Here is a 24,565-nt window from a genome sequence, read left to right as displayed (position 1 = left end):
TGCAAAGTATACACCAAAAACCTAAGTTTTTATAATCATCAATAAATGATGCAGCACAGGAATTCCCTTTGTTTTTAAGGCAGAAGAAAGCGCTGTTAAGACTACCAAAGACTCTTTTAATATTTTGAGCCCTCTTCTAGTATAAACCTGCTGTATTCTACACTAAATTAAAAGGACAACACAGGGCTCACTCCAAATGTGCGTTCATTAAACAACAATAAACTATCTTTCCAATTTTCCATCAGAAGCCATGAAATTTAGGTCATTTTATGTCTATTATGTACAGCTGGTAGTAGATTATGTATTTTACTAACCACATTAAAATAGCAGATTGTAGGGGATCTTGACTGTGTAAACAAAACTTACCGAAGCTGAGACTGCAGTTTCCCAGCTTTATTTATAAAATCTTCCCAAACTGGGTAACTTCCCTGCAAGAAAGAAAAAAACAAAACACACAATAATGAATATTTAATTTGAGCATTCTGGTTTTGATACTCCAAGAAGTAAAGCAATAACTAAGACTTTACTAAATCCTAATCCATTAACACCAAAATATATTTTTCCTGAAAGTTCTCTCTCACATCCATAGACACCAGTCCCAAGTAGATGGGACTTCAATTTGTTCCGAATCCTGACGAAACAGTAGGTCCTCTGAGGAGGCTTTACAGATTTTCCAAATAGAAGCACTGGGGGAGAAGAGGGATTTCAACTGAAGCAGAGAAAACAAACACCTTACAACAAAACCAAACCTATTAGAAGTGGCGTGCTAGGATATTGCAACAACGCTGTGGTGGTTTAGCCCCGGCTGGCAACTAAGCACCATGCAGCCACTCACTCACTCCCCCTCCCGCAGTGGAGAGGGGACAGAATTAGAAAAAAACCCGTACAGAGAAGCTTCCAAAAACAAAGGCAGGATCACAGTTGTTCTTCCCTACAAATGGATTCTCCATGTCATCACCAGGTTCCCATCATCTTTCAAAAAAAAAAAAAAAATTTTAAAAGCCATTACAATAAAGGTATGAGTTCTCAAGGTAACTTAGCAATCAGGCACAGAAAAGGCACAATGGCCATAAAACAAAAAATTTTCCCAATAGCTGCCCTATAACTGCAAGACCTGCTTCCAAAACAGTCCCCAATGACCTTGGAGCTGATTTCTGGATTGAAGCTGATAAAGCAGCGTGGCATTGAGTGTATGCAAAGTTTTTAAGGTTTAATTCTTCTTGACTTTGAGTTTCCTGTAAACTTTTCCCCCATTTTTAAAATTGTGTTAAAAGCCTTGGTTTTCATTTAGAATATGGACACCAAGTGTTCTTGCAAATTCTGATCTTTATTTTCAAAAATAAATTAAAAAAAAAAGCTGATGTTTTAATGGTAAAAAAAAAAAATCCTTTTTAGACCAAAAAAAGGTTAACTTGCTCTCTGCAGAGCAAGTGCAAATTTTCTGTTAACAGCAAGAACATGGTACAAAGAAACCTCAAAATTTCCCTTTGATTGGAGTCTAGAGAATGTAAAATAAAATATCCCTGCTTCCTTTAATAAAGGTATAAGACTTGCTGTTACCAGAGCAACGACACAATAAAACCTAGATAAGGCAGATCCTCAAGGCTAAGATTACCCCAGCTCTGACTAGAAGAGGTTGCAAGCAAGTGCAGTTGCTTGTAGCGAACTCAGTCCACCCTGATAAACTGGCCTGCTTTTTGTAAGTAACACAAAATCTACCGCCCACACTGCCGTGAGAAACCATGTCTTGTTCAGAGCAAAGACAGCCCCTTCCCCAAAAGCCAAATTCCAGCTCCTCAGCACACACCGGCAAGGCAGCTCCCAGACATTCACGTACCATGGCAGGCTCCACTGGAATTAGACCTGGAGGTAAAACCAAAGGCAAATCCCAAGCCGCCCTTTCGACTCTGCCCTTGGTCACAACTTAGTGCTCTCTACTCATGATATTTTGAAAAAGAAAATGTTTTTGCAGAGATCTTGTGTGTGCATCTCCCACACAGTCACTGCACAGCAGGGCTTGAGCAGTGCCATGATACACACCCAGACACAGAAGCTGCTGCATAAGGCCACTGTCAAGGGTACTAACTGGTACTCTACATATTTTTCAGCAAAGCATGTGGGTTTTTTGCTAAACGGAAAAAACCAAAACACCCCAATGTAAAACAGGTGTTCATAAAACCTCATTATACCTACACACGAGGGAGCCAGTGGGAAATGCAAAGGGGAAAGAGAAAATAGCAGTTATCTGGGTGGCGAGACCTAGAATATAAAGTGCTTTGTACTAAGCAAAACCTGTCAGACACGTAAAAAAAAAAAAAAAAATGCAAAAACCCACCAATTATTTGAAAGAGGGAAAAAAAATGCTATTTCCTTAAACCTATTAGTCTTACTGAAATCCCCTACTCTGAACCCTGTCTCTCTGTTTGTCTGCATGCCGTAGATGCATTATGCATGTGTATGCCAGGAGCCCTGCAAGCCCTGACAATTAACAGCAGGGCCTAAGGCTTTACGGGATTCTTGAGCAAAATGCAAGCCAGCAAGCAGAGGATACCAAAGCAGCTTGATTATGTTTCCATCTCGGGGGTGTATTATCCAGCTAAATGTGCCTGATGGCATGAAGATTGACACCAGCCTTGCGTTTAGCTGCTTCACAAGGAAGCTTAAGGCACTCCTATCAAAACGCAGCTCAGGAAGAAAAGCACCTTTTTTGTTGTTGTTGTTGTGGCCAGCTCATCCACAAAGCAAGCAAAATTGCAACGGTCACCAAGCATTTCCACAACTATTTGTTCTTTGTCTTTAAAAATGTTTTTCTCTTCAAGCCAAGCCTACTTAAATAAGTTGTAACAGCTCACAAATAGCTGGCTGTATTTGTTTGGTTGAAATGAATGCAATCTCTTCACCTGGGCACTCCTACACTGGCCAAGAGCACCTGATCTCATTTTGAACTGTGGAAAAACACAGCATTTTTTTTCAAATGTCCCTGAATTAATAACTTGGGTGGTGGGTTTTTTGGGGGTTTGGGGTTTTTTTTAATTTTTAAAGAAAACCTTTCAGCAGTTTTGCACCAGTGACATGAATTCCTGCATTATCTGCTCAGCCTGTGCTCCTGTCCGCAATTCTCAATTCTAATAAACTCAGCTGAAAATTAAGAGTTTATTTTACCTGTGTTCCAGTAGAATTCGCTTTCGCTTTTCCCTGCTGAAGCCATGTCCAGAAGCTCATCTCTCTCCCAGTAACACCTGACTTAAGTCTTGCACGTAAATTCCGTCAGCCCTTTCAGCTTTTCCAAAAAACCACTTCCACCACCATATCCCTGCTGAAACCAAAACCTGCTTGATTCCTACCTACAGGAGGAGTGCACGATGCCTACCACTTCACAGGACCTAGTAAGTGGGATTTTATCCCATCTCCAGCACCAAGGAAGCCATTTAGTGATGCTCGTGGGGACAACCCAAGGACAAGGCACAGGACTCAAACTGCTGCTGTCAATACTGCAAGGCTCTGGCACCCTGGGGAGCAGCTCCTTCTCCAGGACCTCTTCGCATGCCACCCTGAGCATGGCAGCCCTGCTGCCGCTCCGTGGCTCACCCCCACGTTTGCAATAATAGTTCTTGCTTTTGTCAAAGCAGCCATGAAAAGAAATGTTAACGGTGGTGGAAACCATACACTAAGAGAGCCATAAAACTTTATCCTTGATTTGACATTTATCACTTTCTCAATTTAAACACAAAGAAACTGCAGGTGGAATTAGACATCTTTGTCCAAGAAGTGCTTTTGCCACTTTTGAAGCATAATAACACAGTACTTTTAAATGCTGTCTCTCCCAGAGCTTCCTCTACACCTTCTGCAATTTCCATTTTCAACTGGCTGATAAAAGAAATCAATTTTCTCCCCTTTAAATGTCAGGGTTACTCAGGCCCTGGCATTATCTGTGAAAGCAGCAGGCCTCCTCTACCTCCAGCCCCACTCAGAGAAGAGCCACTACAGGAATATGGGTCACAAATTCTCTTTTTAGCTCCTCATGGGTTAAAATAGAAATCAGTTACGGAGCAGGTTTGTTTAACTAGTTTTCTTGAGAATGGTTAATGGTGTGATCTAGAGACTATTTCCCCCACATAACGTTGTGTCCAAAATTATTTCTTCTCCGTTGGATGAAGAAATGAAGAAATTTGACATGTCTTCTGTGAAATGGGCGCTTCACCATTACCATACGGCACTCCATGACACCAAGTCCTCTCAAGCTGCTCAGCGGGTCCCAGCCTTCGGCTGCTCGCCTGCCCACCCAGTGAGGCATGTCCCCGGTAAGCCATAACATGCCATTATCCTACTCTGTTGCTTAATTAGTTGGTTTATGGGTGATCCCAGGGCCCAGCTCCAGCTAATCTACACTGAACATGGGCGGGTAAACACCTTTCTGCCTCAGGGATGAAAAACAAAATGGTGCCTCGTGCTTGTCACCCATGTAGCCAGTCGGCAATTAGGGACATGAAACAACTTTCCCTCAGGGACAGGCACCACAACAAATGTTTGAAAGGCACCAGGCTGAGCTGGGAAAGCACCTGCAAGTGGCGGACACCAACACCCACACCCGCCAGCCTCCGGCCAGACAGCACCCTCCATAGCCATGGCTCCTGAGGATGGGTCCTCCATGCCTGCCGCTGGGGCGGGAACGAAAGGCTCACCTCTTCATTCAGTGACATCCCATCCAGCACCCAGGCCCACAAACATGGGCAGATGTTTTAATTTTTTTCTGTCTTCCTCACCATTCAAATCTATTTTAATTGGCAATAAATTTCATCTTCCCCAGTCGAGTCTGGTTTGCTCGTAACAGTAACTGGTAAGTGATTTCCCTGTCTTTGCCTCAAGCCATGAGCTCTTTCATCTTATGAGAGCATGGCTGGGTGGGCACCTGGCAGCTGGCCATGTCAGCCCCCCACACCAGGGAAGAGCAGGCAATGCTCACTAGCAGGCAGCCTTGGAAGGAGCATTTAAACTCTGGATGGATAAAGAACCCCCCTTTTTTTTTTTTCCATGAACCAGCACAGCCTTGCTACACAAACACAACTCTACAAGAGATTTATTGAAGTTTGTTCTTCCCTTCCTTTCAGGCCAGCAATCCTACAGGAGTGAGAAGAGACCCAGATGAGGAACTCAGCAATTTCTCAATACAGGAAGGGTAGATTTGCAGCAAAGGATCTTATTTACTGAAACTGTTATTGGTTACATCTAATGGCAAGAATAGGAACCCAGATTGTTGTATTTATTTAAGATTACAACTTGAGTATCAGCAGTCTTGACAGTTCAAAAATTGTTCTGTCGCTCCTTCTGCTAAGAAGTTATGATTCTTCTTTTTCCATTAAGAGAAAAGACACTCACTTCCTTTAATAATTTATTTCCATGCATCCCAACTCCCACAGATGAGACACATCACATCTTCTAAAAATCCTTGACAGCATTCCTTTAAGTGCCCTCATTTATCAGAAAGGCTTTTCAGCCCCATTATCAGCTCTTGGTGGGACACCAAGTACAAAGGTAGCAGAAACAATTTCGCATCTCTTTCACAGCAACAACCCACCTAAACTTTTGGGGCAGAGGGAAAGACACAGAGAGCCGCTCTACAGTAAAGCAAATTCAGAATCTAATTTTGGCTGTTCCAGCTAAAGAGGTAAGAGAGAAAGGGACGAGGCAGGCAGTGCCTTTGGTTTTATCTCACCAGTTATCAAAGCAAGAGCTACATGCCTTCCAGAAGAGTACTGAACAATGACTATCTGCAGGATTCAATAAAATGGAAAAAAACCACTACACAGGCTACAGGAGTTAGGACTTCTCCACCTCAGTGTAGTTGTTCAGCTATGACCAGCTAAAAAAGCTGAGTCCCAAACCCCTATCACTGTTCTCTGTCCAGAGGAGGCCACAAAAATGATCCAAGGGATGGAACACCTCTCCTATGAGGACAGGCTGAGAGAGTTGGGGTTGTTCAACCTGGAGAAGAGAAGGCTCTGCGGAGACCTTACTGCAGCCTTCCAGTACTTACAGGGGGCCTACAGGCAAGATGGGGACAGGCTTTTTAGCAGGGCCTGTAGTGACAGGACAAGGGGCAATGATTTTAAACTAAAAGAGGGCAGATTTAGACTCGATCTTAAGGAAGACATTTTTCACAATGAGGATGGTGAAACACTGGCACAGGTTGCCCAGAGAGGTGGTAGATGCCCCATCCCTGGGAACATTGAAGGTCAGGTTGGACAGCACGCTGAGTAACCTGATCTAGTTGAAGATGTCACTGCTCATTGCAAGGGGGTTGAACAAGGTGACCTTTAAAGGTCCCTTCCAACCCAAAGATTCTATGATTCTATCGACCTTCACACCCTAGTAACACACACAAATGCCATACATCTATCTTTGGAAAAAAAATTGTAACTTCGCTCCTGCACGTGTCCTATCCCTCCAAAGTAAATTATGCTGAAAACAAGATTTTTTTATATAGTTTTATCAGATATCAGAATCATAAGGATTATTATGAATGTCTCATTTCTGTGGCATTCACTACACCACTTCCAAGTAGCAAAAAGACTTTATTGTGCTAGACACCACAAAAAGTCACAGACATTACACACAAATGGCCTGGATAAGCAAGTATGGTTTGCACATAGAGACTATCACTTTTCCAGGAGGCCTTCAACAGGCAAAACCAGGAAAAAGTAGAGAGGAAGAAGACAGGAAAACCATGACAGCCTGAAATTTAAAAAAAAGAAAAAGAAGGGAAAGGGCCACAGATGTCTCAACTCATGGCAAGATGCAAAGGTTGACAATCCGTTTCCCTTCTGAGCTAACATCTGGCACTGGAAGTTTTTCGTCTTTTCTAAAAGAATCAGTAGTCAACTGGGGAAAAGGGCACTTGGCCAGCCACAACTGCAAAAGTTACAAGGCGCTACCAAATACTAATAGATTCCTCTGTGCAATCCACAGACTTAGCCAAGTCCATGACTCATGAATAGGATTGCCTAGTCCTTTAATAAACTACAAAAGCTCCTGCAACACACAGGTGAGCAGAGAATGAACATCATCTTACACAAAATTCATAATTGCTCTTCTCCATCAAAAAAATTCTGCTTGTTGGCTTTGGCTCTTTCTAGGTTGAAGAATAAACAATTCAAGAGCCTGCCTTATGAAGCTTTCTAAGCTGCACTTATTTCCAAATCACTCACCTGAATAGTCTCAATCTTTCAACGGACAAATATAAACTTTACTGGTGAGAGAGATTTCACTCTTAAGAGGATATAGAGGCCCACAACACCTATTCCATTACTTCTTTTGTTTCATTTACCTCATTTCAAATATACAGAATCATAGAACGGTTTGGGTCAGAAGGGACCTTTAAAGATCATCTAATCCAACCCCCTGCCACGGGCAGGAAAATCTTTCACTAGATGAGGTTGCTCTAAGCACCATCCAAACTGAACATGAACACTTCCAGTGATGGAGCATCCACAACTTCTCTGGGAAACCTGTTTCACTGCCTCACCACCCTCATTGTAACAAAAATCTTCCTTATGTCCAGTCTAAATCTACCCTCTACATCTACCCCCTATTTCTTAAATTCAAAAACCAGAACTGAATGAATAAAGTCGCGATACTGATTTCAAGAGCATCCCATAGACTGATGTTGTCCATCAGCTGTTTTGTACTGGTGCAGGACAAGAAACAATCTGTTTTACTTGCAGCAGAGAAGTTTCAGGCTGGACAATCCACCCAACTATAAAACCAGTTAACAGGCAACTCTGCAAGGTCAGGGAGCTTCCTTTCACTGGAACTCTTTAAGGAAGAGGAACACATTTCTATAGAAGTCTTCTTGGAGAGCATATATTCCCACAGGGCAAGGAAAGGGACTCCCTGACTGCAAAGTCCCTTCTGTCTTTCTAAGCTACAGGTAAAGGGGAAGGGGGAAGTTCAAGCTTAGCTCCAGCAACAAAAGGGACTCTCAACATGTGCAGAACACTTGCTGGGCCAGGAAAGAAAAGTCATCAACAGCAAAAGACAAGACATGAACTTGACAGGATTTCACAACCAGAGCTGAACACACCCATTACTGAATGGAGGAGACAGGTACAAACTCAGGGTTTGAGAGATTACAGCGCATGCAAGTGAAAGTAAAAGCATGTAAAGATCAGATTAAGATGTCATTTAACCTGTAACTACCCTTCAGGAGAAAAAGCAGGAGTAATTAAAATCAGTGTCTTGTATCCATACATCTCTTTCCGTTATTTCTGCTGTTTCTTCCCGTTTAGGGAATGGCAGGGTTAGAAATACTGTACATGCTGAGGGAAACGCATAAATAGGCATGCCAAGCTTTGCTTTCACAAGGTGATACATAATCACAACATTGCAAATTATGCAACAAAACACTACTCAAGACATCTCATACGCTATTAAAAAAAACCTGTCAACTAGGTATTTCTTCAATGCATCACAGAACCACTTGTTTAGCATTTTCAGTCTAAACAGAGCATTAGGACATTGAGAAAAACAGATAATGGCATGATATCTTGAGAAAGTCAAGACTAAAATCCAACCACGGAAGTCCAGAAAAGGGTAATCACCCCACTGGGGAAAACAACACCTAGATACCAGTTATTTCTACATTCCTGAACCACCTGAAGAACTCTAAAGAATGTCCAGTTCCCTGAGCACTGAAATGCAGCCCTTCTTAGCAAGAGCACAGATATTTATTAGGCCTCACTAACCATTTAAAGTGGAAGGGAACCCAAGTCTGGTACCATTCTGTTTTTAGAGCTCTAGAGTCTTTAATTTGTATTATAATAAAGCCTGCCCTGCGCTAGTCCATATTTAAACATCCCCAGAGGAGGACAGCAGTTGCCCCATGGTTGTGACTTCAATTTGCAGTGCAGCAAGAACCTGTGAAAAGTCACCCCCCTTAGTTGCTGCATGGCATCCTGGCTTACAACCCAACTCGTGGGCCTCCTTGCTACATCAACAAGGGACCACGTCAAATCTGTACCGTCCACAGCCCAGTTTCATAGTTTGTAAGATGAAGAAACTCATCTCCAGAGCAGCCACTTCATGGTTTAAATCCAAGATTGGGTAATTAGCAAACAAAAGTTATACTCGTACTGTGAGAAAATACATCCTGCATAAACATACAGTCTCTCCCTCGCTAAACACAGGAAGTTATTCACAAGGGGGGAGGGGGGAACAACTGGCCACAGCTTTAGAGACCTTTTATCCCATGCTACAATTAAAAAAGCTGGACATTAAGTAGTCTTCCAGCGGAAGCATTTAGTTCCACATTCCTCCCTGCAGGTCTAAACAAGTCTGCAAGCCTGAATAGCAGATTTCTCCTCAGAGACTCATCAATACCACCTTTCATCCACTCAATCATTAAGTGGCCACTGTGCATACTCGGCAGCTATTTCTTAAACCCACAATATTTCATCTGGATCAAAACGATGATAATTAAAATATCAGGAGGCACTTATTCAAGTTAATGCCTACACAGGACAGCCTCAAGCCAACAGCCCTGTGTTGGTAACGCCACCAACACCACCCGGGTCTCATCACTGCTTCCCACGCAAGGAGAAACCCTGATTTCTGAGTGTTCACTCAACACAATCTCCATAACAAAAGCAGTCATAACAATATCTCCAGGACCCTACAAGGGACAGTATCTATTGCCAAAGTACTGACAAGCGTCTGAGTTGACCACAGAAGTACCTCACTGCGGAAAAGGCGCGAGCCAGCTAGAAAAGTTTTCAGTGCTTTATGAACCTGGGCTCTTGACAGATAGTAAAGTGCAACTATGCTTGTCACAGGCTACTTTTTCTCCACTTCACTCCTAAGAAGAAAAAAAATCACTTTCAAGTTCCAAGTTAGATACTTGTTTTGCTCATGGACAATGAGCAACCATGAGGTTTGCTCATAGACGATTTCATTAGGAGGCATCTCATCACAAAGCAAGCTTTTTTAACAAAAAAATCCCAAATTAAGCCACTACACAAAGGGCTTCAGAGACACTACAAAGCACACATGTGACTTATGTGGCAAAAAAAAAAAAAAAAAACTCATGCTTGGGTGAGAAGAATGGTGGGCGTTCATGTAGAAGACAAAAATGGGAACAAATCTGAAACTTTTTCTACCATGAACCAAATGGCTCTAGTCACACACTCATCGCTACCATTGCACACACCAACAGAATCAGTGTTCACAAGTTCATTCCTGCAAGTATTCTTTTTAAGAATATCCAAGGTGATTTGTTAAATGATGTTTGTACACCAGCTAGCATCCTAGAATTAAAATGAACTACACAACACTTATGGTTGTTGATCAGAAGAGTGAAAAACACAGAGCTCACAGACAGCCTCACAAGACAGACAGCCAAATTCTTCTTGATCTATCAGCCTATGGTTAACATGCTTCATGTAGAATTCTCCATTAAGGAACTGAGATGTCCTGTAATTTCAGTTACAGAAGAGGTGTTCAAGACACTTCTGTCAAGAGTTGATCAGTCATTTGTCAATGTCATCTCTTCTGCCTGCAAAGACTGCGTTCTCGCAGGTGGAGAACAGCAGCACATCCTAAGCACTAATAAGAAAGCGATGTGTATGTGTCGATAGAAACATGTATTATATTGGGAGCTCAAAAAACATCACCTCATTAACTCCATGCTCTAGATGAACTCAATTCCTTCTTGTCCTAGGGGGAAGGAGTAGAAGTCACTGAACCTGCAGCCATAGCTTGCCCTTCCGTAAAATGGGAGCCATTCTTTGGAGCTAAGTCACACACAGATCACTTTGAAGATGAAAGCTATTACGGTCTTAACCACAAAGCTACCAGACATTTTGCCTCCAATCCTTCGAAACATCTCAGCATTCACGATATCTCACAGCTGCAGCAGGAAGAAGTCAATCAACATCCTTAAAGGTCATCACAGATGCCAGTGAACAGGGCAGTGCTCGGCACCTTATAGCATCAAAGCAGACATAATTTTGAACTAGAAAACATATGCTTGAAGAGGGAAATGCATTTCTATAGTACCCTCTTTGTGTTACTAAATCAAACCCCTCTGTACCTACCTTTGTGTCCTCTGAAGTAGACCAAAAAACCTTTCTGGATACAATTCCTATTCTGCTCTCTGTCATGTAATGCTTTCCACCCACCTTCAAGACCACACTGTCTCTGGGTAGACCATGAACCTTAAAGATATTTTTCAGAAACTGAAGACACACGGGTTGTTAAGCAGAAGATGCTATTTACAGATTCACAGGAATACTCCATCAACTGTAGCAACTTCTGTACTTTGGGGGGGGAGGCAAAAAAAAAAAAAGGTTTTTTAAAAAGTATTTTATATCAAAGATTTTAGTACAGTTTGTGCACACTCAGAACCAAGAAAGGAAGCAGCAAACTCTCCCGAATATCACCCTGTTAGGTATTAACCAGCACCGAGCCTGTAATTAAACAGACTTCTTGTCCTCCGACATTTGTTCAGTCAATTGTGTTTCATGCAGTGCTGCACAACTCCTTCCACACTTACAACTTCACAAACCTATTGTGCAGTCCTTGGCATCCTGCCAGATGCAAAAGGAATACTCTTAGAAGACGTTAAATATCCTTGCCCTGGGTACACCATGGAATATGCCAGCCTCATACATACTTATGGAACAAATGCTCAGCAGTTCCATGAGTTGTTAACACTCACACCAGGGTAACTGGATCAAGAAAGAATGTGCCCCTAAAAAATGAATGACTTGTGAGTATGTTCCCAGATATACCCTTTTGCATGAACCCCAGTACTTACAAGCTGGAGAACTGGACCCGTGTGAACCTCATGAGGTTCAACAAGGCCAAGTGCAGGGTCCTGCACCTGGGTTGGGGCAACCCCCGGTATCAGTGCAGGCTGGGAGATGAAGGGATTGAGAGCAGCCCTGCTGAGAAGGACTTGGGGGTCCTGGTGGATGAAAAGCTGGACATGAGCCAGCAATGGGCGCTCGCAGCCCAGAAGGCCAAGCGTATCCTGGGCTGCACCCAAAGCAGTGTGGCCAGCAGGGCGAGGGAGGGGATCCTGCCACTCTGCTGCGCTCTGGTGAGACCCCACCTGGAGTCCTGCATCCAGCTTTGGAGCCCTCAGCACAGGAAAGACATGGACCTGTTGGAGCGGGGCCAGAGGAGGGCTGGAATCACAAAAACGATCCAAGGGATGTAACACCTCTCCTGTGAGGACAGGCTGAGAGAGTTGGGGTTGTTCAACCTGGAGAAGAGAAGGCTCCGGGGAGACCTTACTGCAGCCTTCCAGTACTTACAGGGGGCCTACAGGCAAGATGGGGACAGGCTTTTTAGCAGGGCCTGTAGTGACAGGACAAGGGGCAATGGTTTTAAAGTAAAAGAGGATGGATTTAGACTAGAGATAAGGAAGACATTTTTTACAATGAGGATGGTGAAACACTGGCACAGGTTGCCCAGAGAGGTGGTAGATGCCCCATCCCTGGGAACATTCAAGGTCAAGTTGGACGGCACTCTGAGTAACCTGATCTCATTGAAGATGTCCCTGCTCATTGCAAGGGGGTTGGACAAGGTGACCTTTAAAGGTCCCTTCCAACCCAATCCATTCTGTGACTTAAGCAGGCATGCAGTGGCTCTCTTCCTGCACCACCGAGCCTTCACTGTACATTAATCCCTACACACCCTCCCACCCCCCTGAGATGTCTACAGAAAAATACCATAGCTGCTTGGAAAAGGCAAGGAATTTCAGTGTACACAAACCATTTGGGCAAGCAGGTTGTCGGGAGGCACTGGGGGTAGGAAATCAGCCAGCTAAGCCCAAAATGCCTTGGTGGTAAAACCTTGAAGAAAAAAATAATTGGGAAAAAAAGCTGCATAAAGTGGAAATGAACTCATTTCACACTTTTTGAGGAAGAGGAAGAAATGACAGTTTGCTAGATTTGGAAAAAAAATCAGTTGCCGTAACAACCACCCTGCAAGGGACATGTAACATGTGGGAAAGGGGGGACAGAGAGATACCTTTTCCTCTCCAAGCTTCTACCTGTCTGTTGAACATGAAACTTTTGCTTTTTCCTTACAATAGTTATCATCCTTAACAGCTGGATTAAAACTAGACGTTAAAGTCACTGAACTGAACATTCCTAATCTCCACAGAGATCCCAAGCTTCACAAAAAGCAGAGCTGCAGGAGAGCTGTCATATTACAACACGTCAGGGTAAAACAAATTTGCCCTGATTCTCAGATACGTGTGGGCTGTCTCTTGGAACACAAATGCAGAGGACCTGTGGCCACACTTGCCATAGTAACTGTCTCAGCATTTCTATTTGTTCCAACAAATACATTTTTTCCCCACTCAGTTTATATTATTTGTGTGACTAGCACAAGGCCATCCCTCACAAGCAGATCAGGCCTACTTAACAAATGTCTCTTAATACTTGATGTGGCCACCCCTAGGCTCCATCTTCTACAAACAGCAAGATTAAAGTGCTGCTTCTTACCGGTCACTTCCTAACAGGAGATAAGAGGCTGCAAAAACATCAATGTTTCTCATGCCCATATGGTCATGTCTTTCTCTTCTGCTTTGACCAAGAGCTCTGCATGGCTGAAAGCCAAGGTGCACCACCCTCTCATCCAAGAGTCCCAGCAGCAGCAATGGAGCGAAGGGAAGGGTTCACCTCCTTTATGGTATTAAAGTAGATGTTACTGCCAAAAGCAAGAGGTTGATTTTATTGAGTTTTCAGCTCAATGACTATAAATAAGGCACACAGACTTAAAAGAAAAGAATTTCCAAAGTCTTCTAACATTTCGCTCCTTCAGGAACATTTTGTTCACTGACAGGACACCATTTGCAGTCCCCCTCATACCTGCATGTCCCTCACATGTCGGGAGATGAGCGAGACCAACTGGTAATCCACACCAGACCCATAAAAATTTAGTAAATCCTCCCACTTGGTATACACTAAGTCACAGACAACCTCTGTTCGTCATCTTCCCCCGCCATGCCCACCCCAAGAGTGTCGGGTACTTTACACACAGAGCAAGCCCCTACCCTGCCAAAACACATGCTGGCAGAAGAGATATGTACTGAAATGAAATAATGAACATGCAAAAAGGAAAAAAACCAGCATCAAGCAAGCGATGAACTACAAACATTGCCAATTTCAATGTTTTCAGGGGTGTTTTATTGTTTTCCTTTTACCTTCAAGGTAGCAGAGAACAATGTGATTAAAAGGAACGTAAAATCAAGACCCTGACAGAAAAGCAGCATTAAAGAGAATCTGCTCTGCATGAGAAAACAAGATCTTTTGACACACAACCGCAACAGGCCCTCCCCAAAATTATCCGCACTGATTTGTTTTGCTCTACAAGAAATATTGAAATTAACAGCACGTTACAGCATCTCATTTCTCAGTTGCCAGAAATGAGTTACAAACCATTCCGATCAAATACTCCCTTCCCACAGGGAGCTACAGAAAGTATGCCGCGTTCAAAGAGAAACCACACGGCGTTTGCATGCGGCACACAAAACTACTACTCTGAGGGGACATACATGTTTTATTGTTGCTTTTATAAGCTTTGATTGCTTTGAAAGAGATCTTACCATTTGTTAGACTCGCTTATGCAAGTGCCACATACTCAGTGATGTATCGTAGGGAATGCCAGGGCTGTGACAACGGACCAAAACTGAAGGATGGGATGGGCAGACTCTTTCCCACCTTTATGATTCTTTAATCTGATCTTGAAATCTCAAAGCATCGAAGCCCTATTCTAGAAGACAACTGCCAAGTACAATTCCCATTGAGGACTTCCCACAAATAACCCTGTTCACCATGTACACCACACAGTACTCAGCAAATGTGACCCTGGTTTTGCATGGAAGACATCAGTGTTCCCTTGTCAAGGCACTGAAGTTCCAGATGTACATTAAAGTGCTGTTATAAATGGGAAGTTTATTATCCATTCTTTTACTTAACTTAATAACATTGTTTCTCTAAATCACGTAGCTGTATGCTGAATTATTTGGGGGCTTGTTTTCTTGAATACTAACCACAAAATTATTTTTGGTAGAGGATGGAGATAAGTTTTTGTTTCTGGAGAAAATATTAAAGGCAGTTCAAGAGACTTCAGCCAGCAAGAGATAATCTTGCTATCAAAAAATGTGATGTGTTAGTCATGCTGGCACACATTGCCCTCATTAAGTTTCAAAGTTAATACAGTATAGAGACAAATGGAAACAATCACATTACTCAGGATTGTAATTCCAGTCTCTGTAACCTTGTTGAGATCAAGGAGAGCTCAAAATTAACAACAGGTACACCTGAGCTAGTTCCGTGTTAGCATGAACAAAGAGAGAAATCAGTCCACGCGTACTATATCTTCATCACCTCGGCTGCAGCACCCATCTGCATCCACTGGCAAGGCTTCAGAGCGATTTTAATATGCCGTTGCTTAACCGTACCACCTCTACAACTAAGTTTAAGGCAGAGCAACACATATGATAAAAAGAACCTGCAAATCATTTAAAAAAAAAAGGCAGATGCTGCAGCAAAACTCTCAGCACTGCAGGGCATGTGGGGCCTTGATCACAGCTTGTGATGAGAAATAGGCACAGATAGTGCACTTGGGTATGTGTGGGCAGACCCCTACGCAACGTCTTCAAGATTCTGCCAGAAGCCTGCCCACACAGACCTGACTACGTGAAACAGCACTCAAAATGCTGATTTTCACTTTACTATTACAGGTATGATTCATCGAAAGGTGCTGGTTAGCTGTCCAAAAATAGCTACTTTTTCTTAGAAATTGTCACAACCTTTTGTGCACAATTCACAAAGAATCCCAGTGCATCTCATCAGATGTATAGCATTAGCTGCATCAGACTGAACTACAGGTAAAAATTGTTTGTTCTACTCATGCTAAATAAATGCGCAGATTCTTTTAACAGTAACAACCACCATGCTGCTGAAGATCTGCTGTGATCCCTTCCGAACTTCAACACCCCCCCGCAGAAACTGCCAGTTCACAAAACAGGTTCCACTACTATGGAGGATTAAGAAAAAAATATTCACACCTGTGCCCATCTCCATAAGCTCATGTCAACATGTTCTGATGAGCAGCATTCCCATGCAAGTAACAATGTGTAAGGAAAAAAAGAACCTAAATCCACACAAAGGCCCATTTGCTTAAGAGCAAGAAAAATCAAATGCATCACTTACAGAAAGAAACAGAGAATAAACATACTCGGTGTCCCTCTGTGCTGAAACCCAAAACCGCGCTTCATCTGGAACATAACATCTCCTGTGTGTTCCCTGCACAGCCTACTAACATGATTCCCAGATTTGTAATTGTTTCCTCCTTTTTTTTTTGGGGGGGGGGGTGTTTTATTTTGAAGCGCAGTCGTTATTAAAAATACAAGAGGGCTGAGGGCCGGAGGAACAGCAGCACCAGGACTGCAGCATTGTCTTGACAGATACACACAGAGTCTTCCCCTCCTCTCTGCAACCTGCCTGCTCTCAACAAGCTTTTAATTAAATGTCTCCTAAGATCTGCAGAGAGGAAAGTGCATACGAACCCTTGCCAAAAAACAACTTCTAGTGCACACAGCTTCTCCACCCCCCCAAAAAAATACACTAGAAGCCATTCATCTCTGCCAGGCTCCTTCCTAGAGCAAACACCGTCCTCCTCCTCCACTACTTGGTGGCTCTTTCTCCCGCAGCCCTCCCTGCTCATCAGTCCCGCACCGATTAAAGCGCCCACAGAAGTCCCATGCTCCTGGACAGGAGAAGCGCATCGTCCACGGTCGCTGCCTTAAATTACGGCGGTCCCCCCATTATCTGACGCGTCTCTTAGCATCTCCCAACAACTGCACCTTCCCAGCCAGCCCTGGGAGGAAGACAAGCTGCCCTTGTCCAGGGGAACACTGCAGTATTCTGCAGTACGGCCGCGCGCCGGAGGCAGGGTGCTTCGGGCCCGGGGATTTGGGGGAGGCACGACCGGCAGAACACAGCAACGCTTTTACACTCTTTATTTCCGCGAGCAAAGGGCGGGAGGCATCCGCTCCTCCAAAGAAATCCCTGCAGAAATGCCCTTGGCTGCCAAGGATAGATGGGGAGCGCTTCTCCCCAAGGGATCCTCTGGCAGAAGCGTCGGCACAGCCCGAGATTTCTGCTGGCTGGTAGAGACGAGAGACCCGGCAACTTGAGACCTTTGCATTCGGGCACAGAAAGAGGCAAAGACCACCTCCAGGAGCGTGCACATGAAAATAATACCACATAACCGACTGGGCAGCAGTTTTAATCCAGGCACGCATCAACCTCTGAGCATCTCCAGGCTGAATTCTCTATTTTTTCCCCATCGCGCCCATCAGCACGGCACAAGAAATCCCTACAGTGCCCTTTCCAGCCCCACCCCACGGCTGACACGCTCCGTGCCCATCTCCTCCACACGACGCTCCCGCCTCGCTGCGTTTATTCTGCTAGCGATCCGACAGCCCAGAACAGCCAAAAAAGGTTTAAAAAAAATAAAAATAGACGTTTGGAAAAGGCTGACCCTGGTGCAAGATAACAGCTTGCATATTTGAGCAGGAGAGACAGAGGGAAGGGGGGAGAGGTGGCGTCCTGCGAGCAACTCGCAAACCCCCAAGCAGGGGGGTGCAGCCTCTGTCAGAAGCCCCTTGCCGGCCCGGCTCCACCGGCGGGGGACCGGCACCGCGCTTCGGGCCCGGGGCCGGGCAGGGAGGTCACGCCGCCCCCGCTGCCCCCCAGGCGGCTGCACCTCCTGGGGCAAAGTCTCACCGGGCTAAAGCGGGCGAGAGGCTTCCTCTGCCCCGGCCCCCCCCAGTCTCTTACCTTCATGTCGCTGATGATGGTCTGGAAGAGCCCTCCGAGCGCACTGCACTCCTTCTCTATCACAGCCTCCATTTTCCTCGCTCGAGCAGACGGGAGGAGGCAGAAACTGCTGCAATTTCACTACTAAGCTAAAGAAAAATTAGACACCCCGGTTCCCCACCTCACGCAAAAAGAAAAAAAAAAGGGGGGAGAGGGGCAAACAAGCCGATGTAGGCAAGAAGGAAAAAAGAAAACCCTCAACACACCTGACCCCCTACCTGCCTACACCTCTCAAAATTTAAAAATGGGGGAAAAAAAATAAAATCCAGTGCCGTCGGCGCCTCTGCCTTACGCAGCGCTCCCCGCCCCGCCGAGGAGCGCCCGGGGACCCGCCACCGAGCGGGCACTGCCCTCCCACGCGCGGACGGCCGCCGTCTCCATCCCCGCGCCTAACGGCGGCGGCCCCCACCGGCCGTCCCGTCTCCGCCCGGCCGCCCCGGCTCCGCGGCGCTGGGCAGACGCGCAGGCACGCACACGCGCGCACACACACACACACACACACACACACGCACCCCCCCCCCCCCCCCAAAAAAAAAAGAGGGGAAAAAAACCCTGTAGCTATAGAAAAAATGATGCGACTGCGTGTGGTGCCGCTTCTCGTGGCGCAGCCCAGGAGGTCCCTGCCAGCCCCAACGGACCGGGCTGCGGCCAACGCTCCCTCAGCCGCCGCCTGCCCGCTCCGGCAGCGACCCGCCCGCCCGCCTGCGGCGGCGCCCGCTGCCCGCCCCGGCCCCGCGCCGCGCCCGCCCGCGCGCAGCACCCCGCCCCACCGCGTCACCGGCGCGGCCGCTGATTGGTCCCGCGCGGCCAGGTGGGCGGGAGGGTTTTCGCCCCGCTGCCGGTTCCCTCCCCCGCCCTTGCGGGACGCAGGCGGCGAGGCCGAGGTCTCGCCGGGAGCTGCGGCCCGTCCCTCCGAGCCAGCGCCGCCCTGGTGCTCAGCGCCCGGCGAGGAAACTGCATTCCTGGTGACATTCACCGAAATTGCCCAAATTCGGCTGTTTCTGATGCAAAACTTCGGGCTCAGCCCACCGATTTAGGACAGCTGAGCTGCAAGCGCTCTGCACAGGTACAAGCAACGGAAGGTACAACCCTGGCCTAGTACAGCCGACAGCAGCTCTAATCCTGGATTGTGTGAGGCTGTTCATTCATCCCGCCGCACAAACTCAAGTCGGTATTTAGGGTGTCACTTAAGTTACATAGAACATGTTCTTTTAAAGTAACTCGGTTTTCACATTGTGCCAAAGTTTGCAAAACGTGCCATCAAAATCATGTATTTACGCATGCTTGCGTCCTGTGAGCACTGACATGTTCAGCGTGCGCTTCTGGCAGGGACATAGGCAACCTACACTCAATGCGCTGAGGTTCCTGCGGCTCTCTGTGGCACTGCAGGTAAGCACTTGCTCACCTGTTTTGGGGACCTGAGGCCGAAAGACCATGTTGTTGCTGCCCCCGGGGGAACCACACTCCTGGGCAAACAGGCTGCATCACCATGCGATTAAATAAAAGCCAGATGTAGAACCAGGAGAATGGAAGAATAAGCCTTAGATCTTGAAGTGTGTGTGGGGAGGTCTCTGTCTTGGTATCTACATACAAACTGTATTGGGTGTGTGTGGCAAGGCTTTGGTAGCGGTGGGGCTACAGGGGTGGCTTCTATGAGAAGCTGCCAGAAGCTTCCCCTGTGTCCGACAGGGCCAGTGCCAGCCGGCTACAAGATGGACCCACCGCTGGCCAAGGCCGAGCCCATCAGGGATGGTGGCAGCGCCTCTGGGGGAACAGAGTTAAGAAGGGGAAAAAACTGACACGTGCATTTGCAGCCAGAGACAGGAGTGAGAATGTGTGAGAGGAGCAGCCCTGCAGACCCCCAGCCCAGAGCAGGAGGGGCAGGAGGGCTCCAGGCGCTGGAGCAGAGGGTCCCTGGCAGCCCTTGGGGAAGCCCACGGGGAGGCCGGCTGTGCTCCTGCGGCCATGGAGCTCCACGGGGGAACAGATCTGCACCCGCACCCAGGGAGGGCCCCACGCCAGAGCAGGGGGATGCCTGAAGGAGGCTGTGACCCCATGGGAGGCCCACGCTGGAGCTGGCTCCTGGCAGGGCCTGTGGCCCCGTGGGGAGAGGAGCCCTGGCTGGAGCAGGTTTGCTGGCAGGACCTGGGACCCTGCAGGGGCCAGGCTGGAGCAGCCTGTTCCTGAAGGATGGCACCTGTGGGGGGACCCAGGCTGGAGCAGCTCCTGAAGAACTGCAGCCTGTGGGAAGGACTCACACTAGAGAAGTTGGTGGAGGACTGTGTCCCATGGGAGGAACCCCAGGCTGGAGCAGGGCAGAGGGTGAGGAGTCCTCCCCCTGAGGAGGAAGGAGTAGCAGAGACAGTGTGTGATGGACTGACCACAACACCCATTCCCCGTCCCCCTGCGCCGCTCGAGGGGAGGAGGGAGAGAAATGGGGAGTAAAGTTGAACCTGGGAAGAAGGGAGGGGTGGGGGGAAGGTGTTTTAAGATTTAGCTTTTATTTTCTCATTACCCTACTCTGATTTGATTGGTAATAAATTAAATTAATTTCCCCCAGTTGAGTCTGTTTTGCCCGTAATGGTAATTGGTGAGTGATCTCTCCCTATCCTGATCGCAACCCACGGGCCTTCTGTTGTGTTTTCTCTCCCCTGCCCAGCTGAGGAGGGCAGTGACAGAGCGGCTTTGGTGGGCACCTGGCAACCAGCCAAGGTCAACCCACCCCACACACACAAGTACAGGCACAACCATGGCTGAGAGGGAAGTTTAGAAATTTGAGTTATTAAAATTTATCCTGCAAACTCTGCCTGAGAAGAGCCAGTGTGGTGCGACATCATGTTTTGCATAATTTCTGCCAATATCTAGGTACATGCGCGTGATGGAGTACGTTCTCCGTGTTCATTTAGTACTGAAGGAAAAGGCTGGACGGGTGCCCTGCCTCCAGTGGGGCCGTGGCAGCAGAGGCAGCCACAGCAATTTCTGTTCTGCTTTTCCCCACTTCACTGCAGGGAGGAAACACCCTCCCCAGGTCTGACTGAGCAATTAATTTTGTGGATCTGTATGACCCTTTCTCCCACAGACAAGCCCAGCAAATGTCCCCGGTGGCTTGTGATCATGACACCCGCTCATCACGCGCAGAGCTTCAGGTGCCTGACACGTAACCAGCGTGACAGCGGTCCCCTGGGACAGAGTCACATCCAACAGTTCGGCAGGGAAAGTTGGTGGCCTACTTTGGTTTCTTCAGCCACTTTGTTTCTGGGATGATCCTTGTTTTAGCACAAGTAGTATTTTGGCTAACCTCCTTTCTGGGAATGTGAATTTCCAATGTAAATGGCTTTACAGGAGTAAAAGTAGCAGATGCACGTGGGACAGGAGGGAGAAAAATCTCCTTCTATAACACAAAGGCTGTTGTTTAAGGACTGCGTTAGTGCTTTAGTTAATAAATCATAGAATCATAGAACAGTTTAGGTTGGAAGGGACCTTAAAAATCATCTAGTTCCAAATCCCCTGCCATGAGCAGGGTCACCTTCTGCTCAGAGCTCCGTCCAACCTGACCTGGAATATTTCCAGGGATGGGGCATCTACCACCTCTCTGGGCAACCTGCTCCAGTGTTTCACCTGCAGTGGAATCAGGGCTGTCTGCTGTGTACTAAGCAACAAATCTTCATACAGCAATAAAAGACGTGTAGATGTAGTGCTTAGGGACATGGTTTAGGGGTGGGCTTGGCAGTGCTACATTAATGGTTGGACTTGATGATCTTGAAGGTCTTTTCCAAGCTAAATGGTTCAATGATTCTATGAAACAGCATGCAGGTACACAATAGAAAAATGAAGTAAGCATTTCAAGCCTAGATGAATTATAACAAGTAAATTAGGTATACAATGTAAGAGAATGGTTTTTTACCTTGCAAGTTTGAAAGATGAAACTGCGTATCGCCTGTTATGGGTAGTAACTTGCTAAACCACTGTAACTCGAGTGTACCCAGTCACAGCCTAGAGATACCTTATCAAAACTGTTCAGGTAGAATATTTTTCTAGTCAGAAGGTGCGAGGTTGTGAAAAACAGAGGCATGATGATTTCAATAAACTTTATATTCGTGGGACAAAAAATGAAAATGCAAACAGAGAAGTATTCTTTCCATTATTTTTATTTCAAAATACATTTTGTGAAATTTTCATTGTATATATCAGTTAGGATAGTGATTATGTTAATTGCATATTTTAAAATTTTTGTTTGCTCGTAGCATAACACAGCTTAAAATAAAGCAAGGGCATATAGCCTAAAGGCATCAAAATAGGGTCTTGATAACTGAATTTCTTTTTTTTTTCTCTTGCATTGAAGGAGATTTTAGACTTTTAATTTTATTCTGCCTTTTAGTGCCCTTTAATGATAGAATTTTCTGTGGGATGACAATTCAGCTTCAACTAGCTGTAGAGTGAGAGTTAACATTTTTCTTCAAAGACCTGAGTCCAAATGGTTATTTAAAGTGCGAGTAAAAAGTAGTTTGGTGATGTTGCGGTAACGTCGGGTTACCATCTGTCACATTATTTCTGGGATCTGCTTGATTGATTCCTAGCAAATCACTTCCTGCAAGCATTATTTGCAAAACTTTATTATGGGCAAAGGCTATTTCTGTGTTCATGAGCCATCGTTACTGGGGAACATTTCATTACCAAGTGATGACATTCTGTAAAATATCCTGGTGCATGGGCAAATGCCGGCACCACTCCTGGACAGTGGGTTGGCTGAGTGCATCTTACTTGGCAACCCCCAGCAGATGTCAACCTTAAAATTTATCAACAGCACAGTAGTAGTCCATGTTCTGACGCCCTTCAACACGTTGGGTGCTCTGCTGACAAGAAGCCTATTCCAATGAAACCACAAGAAGGCTGATGGTTAAGAAAGAATTTCTCCAGAGATAAGTGGGCAGGTTGAGCAATGACTTGGTCACTTCACATGGCCTGGATTGTTCCTGCTGCTCCTCCCATGCTGAGCACCAAGGCACAAAGTACAGCCAGAATGAACCAGGGCATGAATCCATGAGAGTCAGGAGTCCCAGTGTTCCCAGGTCTGCCAGCGGACTTGACTTATGACCAGAATATATCCATTCACATTCCTGTGCCTTGCTTTCTCCTTCTGGGAAATGAAAATCCGAATTTTTAAAAGCATTCTGAGTGTTTTTGCAACAAGCAGGAGTGTGAAATGGCATTGCAATCAGAACAAATATATACTCTGTCAATGTGCCGTAAAACATTTAACTGTGGTGCTTATTTAGGTCCTGACCTTACAAAGATTTAAGCCCACTTATGAATGTGAGTAGCCCCGTGGAAGACTAGATTACACATGCACTTACGTGTTATCAGATTGAAGTCATAGAACAACAATCACAAAAGGTACTTAATCACCTTTAAATTACAGTGTTCCTAATTTAGCTAATGTTATTCCCCAAGGAAAAATTGCCTCATCTAGCGTACAATCAAGAAAGAATCAAGGGCTGTTCCTTCAAGTGGTTGACAGTTCAAAAAGAGATATAATTTTAAAAAAATAGATTGCTGAAGGCTGAACTATTCAATTGAATTATCTCTTTAAGAAATTGATGCAAATTAATATTATAATACTCCATTATATTGCCACAAAATCTTTCATCCTCAAGCCTTCATAAGATATATTAAAAACTTGAAAAACAAACGTATAATTCTTTTTATGAAACCAGTATTCTGTCCCCATTTGAGGCTTTCTAATAATGATTTATATTTTGAAGGATGATGGTGTTTTCCTCTTTATAGATTGATAAAAAAGAGCCCAAGAGCTTCCAAGAGACAGAGTCCCTGACATGACTTCCTTCAGCCCTCAAGGTGCTCACCAGGTACAACCCTGCTCTGTTCATAAAAGCAGATGAGCTCACTTTACAATGCCTAGTTCCATGGAGAGGTAAGATAGCAGGCAACACAGCCAGAAAGATGACAAAAGGAATTGATGAAAAATGGAGCAAACCAAACAGAATACATGTGAGCTAGCCATCCCAACAGCATTACAAATATTAAATAGTGACCCCTCCTTATCACTAGTGAAAGATCTGTATTATATCTAAAGAGGCTTAATTATTCTTTGGTCATACATGCAGGTGGGTACCTGGTGAGGAAGAATGCACTTTTTTTTCGGGAGCAGGTGTTTACAGTCTCATGTTTCAGAATGAGCTTTATTCAGAACTCCAGCTTTATTTGGGTTATTTTTATGTCCCAAATTACCAAGTAGTATTGCTGTAGTGGGGATACCTCTGCAATTGTCTCTGCTGCTTGCTGGCAAAATAACAGCTGCTATTGCTTTATCAGGATTGATTTCCATAGAACAGCTCCATCTAAAGCCTACCTACAGGCAACAACTCTGCAGCAAAATATCAGTGCGGTCTTATTTTCAGCTGTGAGCTTTTCTCAGAAGAAAAAAAAAACACAGAACATTTTCAGCAAAGTCCAACACAGGATGTCGTTCATTCAGAGCACATAGAGGATGAGATGCTTATTTTTAAGGGACTAAATTAATCTTCCACTTACCCCCTTGCCAACAAGTAGGAAAAAGTCCTTCCCACAGCACTCTCTTGTGCACAAGGCTGAGAATCAGGGTTTGCATGTTATACCAAGGGCCTTACAGATAGGCCACATTTTTCCCTAGT

The 24,565-nt window shown here is 45.5% G+C and overlaps 1 protein-coding gene across 12 annotated transcripts in view; it reads right to left on the bottom strand.

Moving 5' to 3' along the window:
• Nucleotides 1-18,905, bottom strand: part of MTSS1 (MTSS I-BAR domain containing 1) — a gene marked incomplete at its 3' end in the record, with an annotated part of 130,445 nt that extends 111,540 nt beyond the window's left edge. For all 12 annotated transcript variants that reach the window (XM_082015362.1, XM_082015356.1, XM_082015367.1 and 9 more), the window contains exons 1-2: nucleotides 17,856-18,905; nucleotides 367-428 (exon numbers count right to left, since the gene is read on the bottom strand). In XM_082015362.1, coding sequence (XP_081871488.1) covers nucleotides 367-428; nucleotides 17,856-17,927 — 134 coding nt within the window. In that variant the 5' untranslated portion in view covers nucleotides 17,928-18,905. The remainder of the gene's footprint in view (nucleotides 1-366; nucleotides 429-17,855) is intronic.
• Between the last annotated feature and the right edge of the window lie 5,660 nt (nucleotides 18,906-24,565).

This window comes from Phaethon aethereus (assembly GCF_964289735.1).
Source record: "Phaethon aethereus genome assembly, chromosome: 2".
In the NCBI taxonomy this organism is placed as follows: domain Eukaryota; kingdom Metazoa; phylum Chordata; class Aves; order Phaethontiformes; family Phaethontidae; genus Phaethon; species Phaethon aethereus.
This window is presented reverse-complemented; position numbering and strand designations above follow the sequence as displayed.